At 42.8% G+C, this 16648-nt stretch overlaps 1 protein-coding gene across 1 annotated transcript in view; it reads right to left on the bottom strand.

Annotated features, from left to right (window-relative positions):
* Positions 1-2071: 2071 nt before the first annotated feature.
* MGST3 (microsomal glutathione S-transferase 3) overlaps positions 2072-16648 on the bottom strand; it is a 102970-nt gene continuing 88393 nt past the window's right edge. Inside the window, exons 4-6 of the mRNA XM_073557974.1 lie at positions 8996-9053; positions 7808-7880; positions 2072-2343 (exon numbers count right to left, since the gene is read on the bottom strand). Coding sequence (XP_073414075.1) covers positions 2222-2343; positions 7808-7880; positions 8996-9053 — 253 coding nt within the window. The 3' untranslated portion in view covers positions 2072-2221. The remainder of the gene's footprint in view (positions 2344-7807; positions 7881-8995; positions 9054-16648) is intronic.

Genomic DNA, 16648 nt, shown 5'->3' with positions numbered 1-16648 from the left:
GCACATTCAGCGTCTCCCACTCCTCATTCCACCCTCTCTGTTGGGAGTTCCCCAAAGCTCTGTTTTAGGACCCCTACTCTTCTCAATCTATACACTTGGTCTGGGGCAACTCAAAGTCCCACGGATTCCAGTACCACCTTTATGCTGATGACACTCAGATCTACCTCTCTGGCCCAGACATCACCTCTCTGCTGTCCAGAATCCCAGAGTGTCTATCAGCCACATCCTCCTTCTCCTCTCGCTTCCTCAAGCTCAATGTGGACAAATCTGAACTCATCATCTTTCCTCCATCTCACAGATCTTCCTTACCCGACCGAGCTATAACAATTAATGACATCACGCTTTCCCCAGTACCGGAAGTCCGCTGCCACGGAGTAACCTTTGACTCTGCCCTGTCCTTCAAACTGCACATCCAAGCTCTTTCTACCTCCTGTCTCCTCCAGCTCAAAAATATTTCCAGAATCCGTCCTTTCCTCAACCCTCAATCTACTAAAATGCTTGTGCATGCCCTCATCATCTCCCATCTCGACTACTGCAACATCCTTTTCTGTGATCTCCCTGCTAACACCCTCGCACCTCCAGTCCATGCTTAACTCTGCTGCCCGACTAATTCATCTCTCTCCTCGCTACTCCTCCGCTTCTCCCCTCTGCAAATCTCTTCACTGGCTCGAATTCCCTCAGCATATCCAGTTCAAATTACTAATACTGACCTAGAAGGCCATCTATAACCTGTCTCCTCCATATGTCTCTGAACTAATCTCCCGATACCTTCCCTCATGTAATCTCCGGTCCTCCCAAGACCTCCTTCTCTCCTCCACACTTATTCGCTCCTTATCCAACCTGTCCTCTGGAATTCTTTGCCCCAACAAGTCCGACTATCAACCACACTTGGATCCTTCAGACAGAACCTGAAAACCCATCTCTTCAAGAAAGCCTACAGCCTGCAATTACCCTGCTACCTCCTTCTCTCTCACCACTACCGGAGATATCACCTCAACCAACACCCACCAACCTACTGTCTCCTTCCCCACCATCTGTAGCATGTAAGCCCCTCTGAATCAGTCATTGTTAGTTTACTGTAAGTGATATCTGTAATTTGTATGTAAACCCTTCTCATGTACAGCACCATGGAATCAATGGGGCTATATAAATAATTATAATATATATGAAAATGGGGTATATCTTATAATGCATATACCTTACCGACCACAGTGGAGCAGGGTCTCAGGGTCGCTGCTGGAGGAGGTAAGAGCTCCACTTTACTGCTGCAGGTCGCAGGCTGGGATGAGGGGGTGTTCCAATGTGCGCTGCTGCAGGTGAAAATGGCTGCGGTGCTCTGTGGTGCGGGGGGGGGGGGGCTCCAGTGGCATTTTGTGAAAGCCCGAAGCCCTCCGCATATCCATTACTGTGATGCGGTGGCCTCCGGGAAAAATCGCTGCCAGGAGCGGCACATGCTCAGATTGAGATCTCGGCATTTTTTGTTTACTTTTTGCACTTGGTTTACTTCTTTCAAATAGTCTCCATGGACTAGAAGCTGCAATACTTTGATCACCTCTGCTACATATCAGATCGCCTGTGTGTAGTAGAAATGCTCACTTGCTATGAGCACAGACCACAGCGCAGCGCTCATAGCAATCTGGAAATGACAACCATATAGATCTGCTGCAGACCTCTGGTTGTCATGGTGACTCACGATCATGTGAAGGGGTCACCGATGGGCAGTATTAGCGACGCGCTTCCTCTAAGCACAAGTTAAATGCCACTATCCGATTGACAGCGGCATTTTAGTTAACAGCTGCGGGTGGATCACTATTCCACACGCAGCTGTTACGGGCACATGTCAGCTGTATAGATGAGCTGTCATGTGCCCGGAAAGGTGCGGTCTTCGGCGCACAGGGGTAAGTCCAACACGGGCGTACTATTACACCACATGTCAGAAAGGGGTTAATTTTTATGGCCATGCAAGAAATTCTGATAAAAACTGACAATGAACAAAGTTTGATCCAGCACACCTATTTTTTTTTTATTATGGAGTGAATTTCAAAGAAGAAACATCAACACAACCCAGAAATTTATATTCATATTTTTATTAATAAAATGTATTAAATTGTCTCATAATTCAATGATACATAGGCCTATTCCACCCCTCATGTGTCAATCGGGGTGAAGCAGGGTTTAGTACAGGTTTTACAGGCTCCTCTGTTTAACCACTGTCAGCAGTTCAACACCAGGTTTTTGGGTGAAGGGACCAGTCAAGAAGCTTGAATGCAGAGCAAACAGTAGTGCCAAAGAGACCGAGCAGAGCAAAAGAACCGATTGCTCCTCTGGAACGTTTGCGTGGATCTAACCAGAGAGAAGAAGGAAAAAAAAAAAAAATGGTTCTAATTCTGTTTATAATACCTAAAAAAAGTAGAAGTATACACTATTGTACAAAGTCTCCTAACACACTATAGGAACAAAATTCAGTTCAGGCACCTGCCCATACAGGAGGCAATGTGAGCCATAAAGAGCATTGCCCATACAGGAGGCAATGTAAGCAGATATCTAGTTGCTAAACAAATTGTCTGATGAACATTGTTTTTGGATTGGAAAACCTTGCCGAAAGATCAGATTTATTCATAGAAATTTGGAAATATCCATACCACAAAACACCATGCTTAACATTATTTAAAAAAGTAAACATTCATTATGGCATCTTCTAACCATTGCTGGAATCCAATAGCTGAATATTCCATAAAAAGAAACCATGTGACAGAGTCCTTATAAAAATGTCATTTTAATGATTGGATGGGATGCCACACAGATTACTTCCCCCATTAAGACAGGCTGATCTCGGCCCATTAACTAGTGCCGATCGACTGTGTACTAGTGGATCAGGACTTTGTTTGACCCCATACACCATTATGGCAGATTTCACGTTTTTACAAGACATGAGCTGATCACCTGATAAAGATTTCCTCGCTTGTTAGTCGATCACTGGCATGTTTACAAGGGCTGATAATTGGGAATGAGAGTTCAGCAATTGTCAGCTCCACTAAATGAGTCTTAGGCCTCTTTTACAAGTCAGTGTCTCCAGTATGTGTGGTGACAGTTTTCAAACGCACCGGAGACACTTACACACGTAGACACACATTCAAGTGAATGGGTCCGTGCGCATGTCAGTATGTTTACACTGACCACATGTCCGTAGGCAAAACATCCTGACATGTCCGTTTTAAACAGTCGGCACAGGCCGCAAAGTGTCTCGCACACGGATGACTCACTGGGATGTCATCTGTGTCACACGTCCCGGCACCTGAGAAGCATTGTTTTCCTGTGCCAGGTGCTGAAGATGGCTCTCATGATTCTTCCCTGCTCTGCCTGTGATCTGCACGAGCGGGGAAGACTGATGAGAATTATATTCAAGCGAGAACAATGACAGCAGGCGGCGGCTGATGGGACCATTACTCCCATCAGCCTACACCAGCTGTCACTAATAACATTGACAGCAGGAGCGGCTGATGGGAGTATTCATCAACCCCTGCCTGCGCTATAAATAAATGATAAAAAAAAATCTGGCGTGGATTCCCCTGTATTTTCGATAACTAGTCAGGCAAAACTAGTCAACACTAGAGGGGTCCCCAAGTTTTTTTTTTTGTTTTTTTTTAATTATGTAAGAGGCAAGTTCCAGACTGGACCAAGGAAATGCAGTGGACGTGGTGTACATGGACTTTTCAAAAGCTTTTGATACGGTGCCACACAAAAGGATGATACATAAAATGAGAACAATGGGGATAGGGGAAAATATGTGTAAGTGGGTTAAGAGCTGGCTCAGAGATAGGAAACAAAAGGGTGCTTATTAATGGAATTAATGGACACACTCGGACTGGGTCACGGTTAGCAGTGGGGTACCACAGGGGTCAGTACTAGGTCCGGATCTTTTTAACATATTAATGACCTTGTAGGGGGGCATAGAGAGTATAATTTCAATACTTGCAGATGACACTAAACTCTGCAGGGTAATCAATACAGAGGAGGACAATTTAATATTACAGGAGGATTTATGTAAACTAGAAGCTTGGGCTGATAAATGGCAAATGAGCTTTAATGGGGATAAATATAAGGTTATGCACTTGGGTAGAACGAACAAGATGTATAATTATTTGCTTAATTGTAAAACACTGGGCAAAACGGTCACTGAAAAAGACCTGGGTGTATGGGTGGATGACAAACTGACATTTAGTGGCCAGTGTCAGGCAGCTGCTGCAAAGGCAAATAAAATAATGGGATGCATTAAAAGAGGCATAGATGCTCATGAGAACATAGTTTTTCCTCTATACAAGTCACTAGTGCGACTACACTTAGAATACTGCGTACAGTTCTGGTCTCCGGTGTATAAGAAAGACATAGCTGAACTGGAGCGGGTACAGAAGAGTGACCAAGGTTATTAGGGAACTGGGGGGTCTGCAATACCAAGACAGGTTATTACACTTGGGGTTATTTAGTTTGGAAAAACGAAGGCTTAGGGGTGATCTTATTAAAACGTATAAATATATGCAGGGACAGTACAAAGACCTTTCTAATCATCTTTTTACTTTTAGACCTGTGACGGGGACAAGGGGGCATCCTCTACGTCTGGAGGAAAGAAGGTTTAAGTATAATCACAGATGCAGATTCTTTACTGTAAGATCAGTGAGACTATGGAACTCTTTGCCATATGATGATGTAATGAGTAGGGATGAGCTTTCCGATATTGAAATATCGGAAATCGGCCCGATATTTGCGATATCGGAATTCCGATTCCGATATTTTTTTCACATCGGAAATCCCATAATCCTTCAGCCTCTGAGCCTCTAACCCTAACCAACCCTAACCCTGCTAACCATAAGCATAACCGTAACCCTTACCCTGCTAACCATAAGCATAACCGTAACCCTAACCCTACTAACCATAAGCATAACCCTAAACCCTAACCCTACTAACTATAACCATAACCCTACTAATCATAACCCCAAACCCTTACCCTACTAACTATAAGCATAACCCTAACTGTAAACCCTGACTCTACTAACCCAACTAATCCTAACCCAAAGAAAAAACCGCTGTTAAGAAGATGGCGACCAGTTTTCCTGCAACAGCTTTCGCTCTGTGCATTTTTCTAGCGATTTTTTTTGCTCCTCTGCAAACTCCTTCCCCATTATCCTGAGGTGTTTCCCCTCTATTGTATCCATTATATAGCACTGTAGTGGTCATTTTGTAATTCCGATTTTTTTCTCCCATTGACTTGCATTGATATCGGAAATTCCGATATCCGATGTTTTCCAATATCAGAAATCTGATACGATATTGGGCAATATCGCTCATCCCTAGTAATGAGTGATTCCCTACTAAAATTTAAGAAGGGACTGGATGCTTTTCTTGAAAAGTATAATATTACAGGTTGTATACACTAGTTTCCTTGATATTGCGTTGATCCAGGGAGCTAGTCTGATTGCCGTATGTGGAGTTGGAAGGGAATTTTTTTCCCCAATGTGAAGCTTACCGATTGCCAGATGGGTTTTTTTTGCCTTCCTCTGGATCAACATGTTAGGGAGGGTTAGGATAGGCTATGGGTTGAACGAGATGGACTTAAAGTCTTCCTTCAACCATAATTACTATGTAAACAGGACCCCCCATTTTTGACAAACAGCCTTGCTAAAGCTGACAGCTGGTATTCTCAGGCTGGAAAGGGGCCATTGATATTGACACCCCCCCCCCCCCCCCCCCCGCCCCAGACTAAAAATAGCAGCCCGCAGCCGCCCAGAAGAGGCACAACTATTAGATGTGCCAATTCCGGCGCCTTGCCCAGTTCTTCCCACTTGCCCTGTAGCGGTGGCAATTGGGGTTCATGTTTGTGGAGTTGATGTCACCTTTGTATGGTCAGGTGACATCAAGCCCACGATTACTAATGGGGACACGTATCCATTACTAATCCTATAGTTGCATTGTAAATAAGCACACAGCCAGAATAAAGTATTTTATTAGAAATAAAACAGTTTTCCATTTTTGTTTAAAAATAACAAACAGATATAATCACCCAACGCTAATTCCACCAAATCCCTCGTCTCTTTTAATAAAACTAAAATAAAAAAACAATATCCCTCACCTGTCTGTCGTACTGTACCACGCCGTAATTTATTTCTGGGGGATGAATAGTTTTCAACCTGGACATTGCCAAGATACGAATGTCCAGGCTGAGAACCACTCGTGAATGAGCTGCTGCGAGCACAGAATCATTGTGGTCGCCGCTGGTCAATGATGCTGCACTCGCATCAGCTCATTCACCAGTGGTTCGCAGCCTGGACGTTCATATCTTGGCACCGTCCAGGTTGAAAGCTATTAATCCCCAGACATGGATTACGGCGTTGGACAGAATGACAGACAGGTGAGGGATATTGTTTTTTTTCATTTTAGTTTTATTAGGAGGGATTCAGTGGAATTAGGCATTTTTTAAATAAAAAAGTAAAAAAGTGTGTTTTGTATCAAATAAAAGATTATTTACAATACAACTATAGGATTCGTAATGGAGAGGTGTCTTATAGACCCCTCTCCATTACAAATCTGTGGGCTTGAAGTCACCTGACAATACAAAGGTGACATCAATCCCACATCAAATAGATGTGCCTTTTCTGGGCAGCTTCGGGCTGCTATTTTTAGACTGGGGGAATTAATATCCATGGCCCCTTACCAGCCTGAGAATACCAGCCCCCAGCTGTCAGCTTTGGCAAGGCTGGTTGCCAAAAATAGGGGGGACATAAAGCTTTTTTTATTATTTTAAAAAAAAATAAAAAATTATAGGGGAACCCAAGCAGTTTTTTTCATTCCTTCATTTATTGCGCAGGCAGCGGGTGAGTAATACTCCCATCAAGCGCTGCCTGATGTCATTGTTCTCACTTGAATATAACTCATCATTCTCCCCTGCCCATGCTTATCGCCGGCAGAGCAGGGGAGAACAACGAGAGCCGTCTTCAGCACCCAGTGCTGGGAAACAGCACTTACTGTACTGCTTCTTTCCTGGCACTCGTCCGTGTGGTACTGATGTGGCACACTGTTGCCGCAAGTATTACACACATGGACACTGACATCTCCGGTACAGTTTATTCTGGTACCAAAAATATCAGGAAGTCTGAAACCGGTCTTAAAGTGATGTTCACATGTTTTATTTGCAGAAATTGTGGTAAAACTTCACAGATTATTAATGCAAGTGAGGGAATTCATTAAATGCAGTAGATAAAGTGGCAATTGTCTTGTGGATTTAACCATGTAGTTAATCACCTTCTTAGGCTTCTAATACAGTAGTGATGGGCCAGCTGTCTGTCAGTCAGTGTCAGGGGCACGGTTATAGCCACCACTCTCTATGGACAGAGCGGTAATTGAAACCTTGCGGATACTGCCCCTGTTACTGAAATAGCATGGTCATTTCCTTGCGGCAGTGGGGCCTTTAACTGCGGCGGCCGCACGGCGACAGAATGCCATTAACCTGCAGATTCACAGCATTCTTTTACATGACAGGTTTCCTTTAAAATGCAAGGTATACTGAATCTCTTCCCACAAACCTGAATGTTCAGTCCCAATTAGTCACTGACCGCCTTGCATGTCCATACAAAGAAAGCAGTCACAGATTAGGACCCGCTCACCAGCACTTTCAATGAGTAAACTACATGTTATATTGAATCTTTTACCATAAACCTACATCAATGTGTATTTTTTTATAGGGTATAGCATTGTATGCACACTGAACAAATCAGAAGGTAAAGAAAGGCGATTGAAGAAAGCATTTTGTTCTCACCCCCTGTAGAGTATCCCGCAGCGTACAGCTCTCGGCCAACAATCCAGGCAACGCCAAGCAGACTAGCAGCACGCTACGTAGATGTAGAATGGAAATATATGAAATATGAGAAGATAACACAAGAAATCAAAAAAATTTTGTATACTTCATTTTGGGTAGCTCACACCAAGTTTACAGTTTACGTCTGTTGTATTCACAGGAAAAGCACAAAACCTTAATAGGCTCCTCATTTACCTGACAAGACCAAAAAGGAAGTCCTTTCAGTGGAAAGAGGGAATGTAGAGAAGTCTAGGGAGGTTTAGTTTAACACTAAGGTTTGCAATGTCCCCAGTCTAGAGTCTTTTAGTGATAAATGCTTAATACTGGAACTTTAATTGTATTTATTTTACACAGTTCAGTACTCTGCTGTTTTCAAACAGAGCTCCAGCACCACCATGACAGAATTTGGTATGCCTGCAGCCACCAACAGGAATGTATGCTTTAGGGTTGATACAGAAGCCAACATTATATCAGATATGGGCACCCTAGTTCACACTGGGCGGTTTTTATGCTAATTTTCAGCTGCTTTTTACAGTACCAGCAAAGCCTATGAGATTTCAGAAATCTCATGTACACACATTGCATTTTTGGGTCATCAGGATTTTGTGCTTTGCTGCTTTTTTTGGAAATAGAGCAGGTCACTTTCAGTGTTTTTGCAGCGTTTTTCACCCATTAACTTGAATGGGTGTTGAAAAAATGCTACAAAACGCATGCATCATTTGCAGCGTTTTTTTCTGCAGAAAAGTCATGGACATTAGCATGGACAAAGACAAAAAAAACACACCAAATCCACACCTAAACTTGCGTTTTTGTCGCAGCTTCTTTCCTGCCAAGAAGATCAGGTTTTACTACAGAAATAAAAAGCAGCAATAAGCCCAGTGTGAACTTAAATTTATACTTTATTTCTCCCAAGCTGCTTGGAGTGTCTTTTCTAAACTACCTAAATGTTTATTTTTTGCAAACCCAACACAGTTTTATATTTAGGCTACAGATTTCCTAGTGTATACACCAGGCATATAACATTGTACAGGGTGTAATCCGTCCAACAATGGAGAATTACAATCCTAAACTATTATGCCAGATCCGTGATACACTGTACCCGGGCTTATTCAGTTGTCACCAGGATAAATATGCACAATATTCACTTACCGGATGTGTAAGTCCTCCAGCAGCAAGGAAAAACAGAAAAGGGGGATAGGATTCCAGGCTGCAGAACAAAATTGTCAGAATTACATTTGGACATAGACTTCAGAAATCCTCAAGATTCGTTTTAGTCTGACAAATTGGGCAATATGAAGATCTGTTACTTATAACCCCAAGCAATTTAAAGGGACTCTGTCTCCAGAATGAACGATGTTAATCTTCAGACCAACTCGGCATCGCGACAGGCTCTCAGTCAGGGGCGGGGGGGCACGGTTACAGGGGCCGCTCTGTATACCCAGAGTGAGTACCACCCCCGCCCACCATACCCAGAGCGGGTACCACCCCCGCCCACATGAAGAAAACCGAATGCAGTCAGGGAGAATAAAGTTAATTTTCTCTCTGCTGCATAATAACGCCATTAAATGCATACTTCCAGGTTAATAGAATTATTTCTGGTGACCGGTTCACTTCGAGTTTTGTGTTGGCACAAGTGAAAATAAGCTTTAGTGGATATTCTGATAGCACCCAATAGTGAAAGAAGAGGATTCTGGAAAGTAGTAACAATGCATTTTACCAATGCAGAAGAGACCAACATTGGGAAATAAAGATGCAGATCCGCTCTAAACACCCCTCCCTTCTCAGATTCTGTACCTTACCCACAGCAACCATTAATTTCTCCACAAATGTAAACCTATGGCAAACAATGAAGCAGGTTCAATAACACAGATGTTGTACATGCCAGTTTTCACAAAATTAGGCGTATCCTAAAAGTGCTATGTGCTTCTGACAGATGCACTTCCATCGGTGACTAAAGCACAGTTCTGGCAAAAATGTAAGCAATTAAATTAGTGCAAATTTTCATCAATTAACCCCTTTACCCCCAAGGGTGGTTTGCACGTTCATGACCGGGCCAATTTTTACAATTCTGACCACTGTCCCTTTATGAGGTAATAACTCTGGAATGCTTCCATGGATCCCAGTGATTCTGACACTGTTTTCTCGTGACATATTGTACTTCATGTTCGTGGTAAAATTTCATTCAACTAACTTGCGTTTATTTGTGAAAAAAACGGAAACTTTGCGAACATTTTGCAATTTTCCAACTTTGAATTTTTATGCCCTTAAAATCACATATATGGCACACAAAAAAACTTAATAAGTAACATTTCCCACATGTTTACTTTACATCAGCACAATTTTGGAACCAAAATTACTTTTTGTTAGGAAGTTATAAGGGTTAAAAGTTGACCAGCGATTTCTCATTTTTGCAACACCATTTTATTTTTACGGACCACATCACATTTGAAGTCACTTTGAGGGGTCTATATGATGGAAAATACCCAAAAGTGACACCATTCGAAAAACTGCACCCCTCAAGGTGCTCAAAACCTTATTCAAGAAGTTTATTGAACCTTCAGGTGCTTCACAGGAATTTTTTTAATGCTAAAATGAACATTTAACTTTTTTTCACAAAAAAATTAATTCAGATCCAATTTTTTTATTTTACCAAGGATAACAGGAGAAATTGGTCTGCAAAAGTTATTGTGCAATTTCTCCTGAGTACGCTGATACCTGATATGTGGGGGGGAACCACTAATTCGGCGCATGGCAGAGCTCAGAAGGGAAGGAGCGCCGTTTGACTTTTTCAATGCAAAATTGGCTGGAATTCAGATCGGACGCCATGTCACGTTTGGAAAGCCCCTGATGTGCCTAAACAGTGGAAATCCCCCTTAAGTGACCCCATTTTGGAAACTTGGAAACTAGACCCCCAAAGGAACTTATCTAGATATGTGGTATGAACTTTGAACCCACAAGGGCTTCACAGAAGTTTATAACGTACAGCCGTACAATTAAAAAATCATTTTTTCCACAAAAACGATCTTTTCACCCCAATTTTTTTTTTCCAAGGGTAACAGGACCCTAAAAGTTATTGTGCAATTTGTCCTGAGTACGCTGATACCCCATATGTGGGTGTAAATGACTATTTGGGCGCATGGCAGAGCTCGGAAGGGAAGCAGCGCCATTTGACTTTTTTGGCTGGAATTGAGATCGGACACCATGTCGCCTTTGGAAAGCCCCTGATGTGCCAAAAAAGTGGAAACCCCGCACAAATGACACCATTTTGGAAACTAGACCCCCCAAGGAACTTATCTAGATGTGTGGTGAGCACTTTGAATCCCCAAGGGCTTCACAGAAGTTTATAACGCCCGGGGTGAAAAAAAAAAAAAAAAATCATTTTTTCCCCACAAACATGATCTTTTAGTCCCCAATTTTTTTTATTTTCCCAAGGGTAACAGGAGAAATTGGACCCCAAAAGTTGTTGTCCAATTTGTCCTGAGTACGCCGATACCCCATATGTGGGATAAAACTACTGTATGGGCACACGTCGGGGCTCGGAAGGGAAGTAATGACATTTTGGAATGCAGACTTTGATGGAATGGTCTGCGGGTGACATGTTGCCTTTGGAGAGCCCCTGATGTACCTAAACAGTGGAAACACCCCACAAGTGACCCCATTTTGGAAACTAGACCCCCTAGGGAACTTATCTAGATGTGTGGTGAGCACTTTGAATCCCCAAGTGCTTCACAGAAGTTTATAACGCCTGGGCGTGAAAATAAAAAGAATCATGGTAACAGGAGAAATTGGACCCCAAAAGTTGATTTGCAATTTGTCCTGAGTAGGCCGATATCCCATATGTGGGGGTAAAACACTGTTTGGGCACATGGCAGAGCTTGGAAGGGAAGGAGCACCATTTGACTTTTTCAACGCAGAATTGGCTGGAATTGAGATCAGATGCCATGTTGCGTTTGGAGAGCACCTGATGTGCCCAAACAGTGGAAACCCCCCCAATTCTAACTCAACCCTAACCCCAACACACCCCCTAATCTCAACCCTAACAGGAAAATGGAAATACATTTTTTTAATTTTATTATTTTTCCCCTAACTAAGGGGGTGATAAAGGGGGTTTGATTTACTATTTATAGCGGGTTTTTATGTTTGGCAGCTGACACACACTAAAGACGCTTTTTATTGTAAAAATAGTTTTTGTATCACCACATTTTGAGAGCTATAATTTTTCCATATTTTGACCCACCGAGTCATGTGAGGTCTTATTTTTTGCGGGACGAGATGACGTTTTTATTGGTACCATTTTCGGGCACATGACATTTTTTGATCGCTTTTTATTCCGATTTTTGGGACGCAGAATGAACAAAAACCAGCATTTCAAGAATTTCTTTTGGGGGGTGCGTTTACACTGTTCCGCGTGTGGTAAAATTGATAAAGCGGTTTTATTCTTCGGGTCAGTACGATTACAGCGATACCTCATTTATGTCTTTTTGTGTTTTGGCGCTTTATGCAATGAAAACAATTTTATATAAAAAATTATTTTTTCATCACTTTATTCTGCGAGCTATAACTTTATTTTTTCGCTGACGACGCTGTGTGGTGGCTCGTTTTTTGTGGGACAAGATGACGTTTTCAGCGGTACCATGGATATTTATATCCGTCTTTTTGATCGCGCGTTGTTACACTTTTTGTTCGGCGGTATGATACCAAAGCATTTTTTGCTTTGTTTTTTATTTTTATTTTCTAAGGGCTTCGCTAAAGGGGTTAACTAATGGGACAGTTTTATAGGGCGGGTCGTTACGGACGTGGCGATACTAAACGTGTACTTTTATTGATTTTTTTTATTTCCAAAAAATGAATTTATTAGGGAATTTTTTTTAAATTTATTTAGCAAATTTTTTTTTATTTTTTTTTTTTATAAATTTTACTTTTTTTTTTTGTTTACTGGGACCAGGGCTGTGGAGTCGGTAAGCCAAACCTGTGACTCCGACTCCTCAATTTGCCTTACACCGACTCCGACTCCACGACTCCGACTCCCACACATATTGCTTATATTTAAGTGAAAAATTTATTGTAGTACAATGTGAACCTCAGACATTTAATCATTTTTATGATCCAATAATCAAGATATTTAGATAGAACAGAATATATATTGGTGTACTACCCGGTTTTCATTCTTTTTGACACAGATACGATATGGATAGACAGATATGGATAAATGGATGGATAGAGCAGATTTCTAATCTGCTTTTGCTATTGAAAACATTATCTATGAGCTCAAAAACCTTTCAGGTGATGCAGTTTTTTAAAAAGATGATCAGCTTTTGCAGCTGAAAAACGTATCCTCAAAAAACACAGGAAAAACGGTGTGTGTGAATGTAGCCTTAGATCAGGAATATAACAGCCATTTATAGGACATTTCATAACTTTCCCAAACTCCTATGAAAAAATATTCAGCACATCCTGCATTGAATTACTGTACCCAATTTATTATATATTTTAGGAGTCGGAGTCGGTCCATTTTATACCGACTCCAACTCCGACTCCACCAAAATGAGCACCGACTCTGACTCCACGACTCCGACTCCACAGCCCTGACTGGGACAGTATAATAATGTGACAGATCGCTGATCTGTCACATCACAGATCGCTGTGACAGATCAGCGATCTGTCACAAGCGCTTCACAAGGCTTCCTCATGCCTGCAGTGAGGAAGCCGGCTCCCTGCAGGCCCCCGCAGCCATATAGGATCCGGGGACCTGCAGGGAAGGAGGCCCCCGCAGCAGCGCTGAACATCGCACTGCTGCGATGCCCCCTCCCTTCCGATGCTTCCCTAAAGCCCTGGTACACTGTGATCGTGCTTGATTGAAGTGTGCCAGGGGTTAACGTGTCGGGGGCGGTCCGTGACAGCCCCTGGCACATAATGCCGGGTGTCAGCTGTGATAATTAGCTGACACCAGGCCGCGATCAGTGGTGCTCCCCATGGAGCTCCCCTATGACGTACTATCCCGTCCCCGGTCATAGGGGCCTGGGTACCGTGGACGGGATCATACGTCAAATGTCGGGAAGGGGCTAAAGGGAATCAGGGGCTTATCGCATTACAGAATGCTGTAGATAAGCCCCTGTTGGCTGTGGTCACAGCTTTAGGCCAAAAGTGGGGTGACAGATTCCCTTTAAGTGTGGGGAGTGGGTGTGCTCATCCATGCACCATACATTTTGGCAAAGCTGGCTAGTAGTGATGGGCAAACCCGTGGTCCAGCCGAACATCTAGTAAAAAAAAAAAAAGGTTTGGTCCAGGTACCAGAACTGCACTCAGAACCCATTCAAATAAATGGTGGGCCCGAACATCAGTTGTCTGCCATGGTGTCATCTGTGTGACAGAGCAGCAAACGCTCTGATGGGCGGTAAGATAATTACCGCAGATCAGAGCTACGGATCTCACGCTGTTCGATGACAGCGTGAGCCAGTAGCTAAGACTGGCGGTAAAAAGGTTACCGTCACACACAGTTGTTTGGTAATGAGAGAATACTATTCTCATCAGCATATGCCTGCTGTGACTGATAACAGCAAGAGCAGGCACCGCTGATGGGAGTATTCATCAGCAAGCGCCTATGCTATAAATAAAAAAACATGGGGTCTCTTCTGTTTTTGATAACTGCAGCAGGCAAAACCGACAGCTGTGGGTTGCAACCCTCAGCTGTCAGCTTTATCATGGCTGGCTATCAAGAATAGAGGGGTCCCATGCTGTTAAGTTATTTTGTTATTTAAATAAAAGAAACATAGGGTGGGGTTCCCCCATTTTTTGAGAAGCAGCCAAGCTAAAGCAGAGAGCTGGGGGATGGTATTCTCAGACTGGTAAGGGGACACTGATACTGCCCCCCCAGCCTAAAAATAGCCCACAGCCGCCACAGAAAAGGTGTATCTTTTAGATGCACCAATTCTGACGCTTTGCCTGCCTTTTCTCACTTGGCCGGGTGTGGTGGCAAGGAGGGGGTAGTATTTGTGAGGATGGCGTTAGCTGTTTTATGGCTGTAAAATCTTTATTTAAATAATGACAACTCCTTTATTTGAAATAATAATAGCATTTATACTCCCCATTATACATAATCCTCAGAAGCCCTTGTCACCTGTAAAAGACAGAAAAGAAACATCCATATCTCTCTCTCACCTGTCTGACGTGAAGATAAACCATAATGTTCCACGAAGATCTGGATGATTTAGATGGCCGCAACACTGATGTGACTACTATACACGGAAGCCGGCTGACACCAAGACAGGATCGTAATCAAGCTCCTGCAGTGTGTACTACTGATCTCCCATGAGAAAGGTCACCAGAGTTCATAGCTGATAGACCCCGGTGACCTCACGTTCTCACGCAGCGAGCTGTATCGTAAGTGACGTCACCGGGGTTCATCAGCTATTAACTATTGTGAACTTTCTCACATTACTGCTACATTGCAGGAGTGTGATTATGCTACTGTCTCTTTGTGAGGCGGCTGGCGTGGATAACACTTGCATCAAGGATGTGACCACCATTCAAATCATCTGGATCTTCCTGGGATAGATATGGGGACAAGTGAGGGATATGGCTATTTTTATTTTTACAGGGGACATGGGAATCGGATTAGGTGTATAAGGAGAGTATAACTGCTTTTTTATTTCAAATAAACGAGTCCACTATTACTTCAATTAAAGGATTTTATTCTGGCTGTTTTTTCACAATCCAACTATGGGGTTAGTAATGGGGTCATCATAGACGCCTCTCCATTACCAACCTCCGGGCTTGAGGTCAGCAGCCATAAAACAGTTGACAACCCCCACTTGCCACCACACCAGAGCGAGTGGGAAGAGCCAGGCAAAGCACTAGAATTTAATAGATGCACATTTTCTGGGGCTACTGCGGGCTATTTTTTAGGCTGGGGCGGGACAATATCCATGGTCCTTTACCAGCCCCCCAGCTGTCTGCTTGGCAAAAGTGTGTGTGTCTCCCATACAGTATTATTTATTATTATAAAAAAAGGTGTTGGACCCCTCTATTCTTGAAAACCAGAGCCAAGATAAAGCTGGGGGATGCAGCCTGCAGCTCTCTAATTTGCCTATGCTGGTTAGCAAAAATATATAAATAAAGAGAATCCATGACTTTTTTATAGAACAGGCGCTGGCTGATAACAGCGAGATCAGCTGCTGCTGATGGGAGTTATCAGCAACAGCATGTGTATGCTGATGAGTAGTTACCTTTTTAGCGCCGGTCACAGTTGCTGGCTCACTTATCTGATATTGCTGCTGATCAGAGCAGGGCTGTGGAGTCGGAGTCGGTGCTCATTTTGGTGGAGTCGGAGTTGGAGTCGGTATAAAATGGACCGACTCCTAAAATATATAATAAATTGGGTACAGTAGTTCAATGCAGAATGTGCTGAATATTTTTTCATAGGAATTTGGGAAAGTTATGAAATGCCCTATACATGGCTGTTCTATTCCTGATCTAAGGCTACATTCACACACACAGCGTTTTTGCTGCATTTTTTTGTGGATATGTTTTTCAGCTGCAAAAGCCGATCAGATTTTTAAAAAACCGCATCACCTGAACGGTTTTTGAGCTCATAGATAATGTTTTCAATATCAAAAGCAGATTAGAAATCTGCTCTATCCATTTATCCATATCTGTCTCCATATCTTATCTGTACCAAAAAGAATGAAAGCTGGGTAGCACACAGACTGACACTTCCTTCCAGGCAAAGGAGGAGGAAAGAGCGTCTCAAACATCATTAACAAGATATTTTGTTAATGACAAAGTTACTGTAACAGTGACAGC

Source organism: Dendrobates tinctorius, unplaced genomic scaffold, assembly GCF_039654945.1.
Source record: "Dendrobates tinctorius isolate UK_male_01 unplaced genomic scaffold, ASM3965494v1 ptg000012l, whole genome shotgun sequence".
Classification (NCBI taxonomy): Eukaryota; Metazoa; Chordata; class Amphibia; order Anura; family Dendrobatidae; genus Dendrobates; species Dendrobates tinctorius.
Note: the sequence above shows the minus strand (reverse complement) of the source record. Positions and strands in the feature narration are given on the sequence as shown.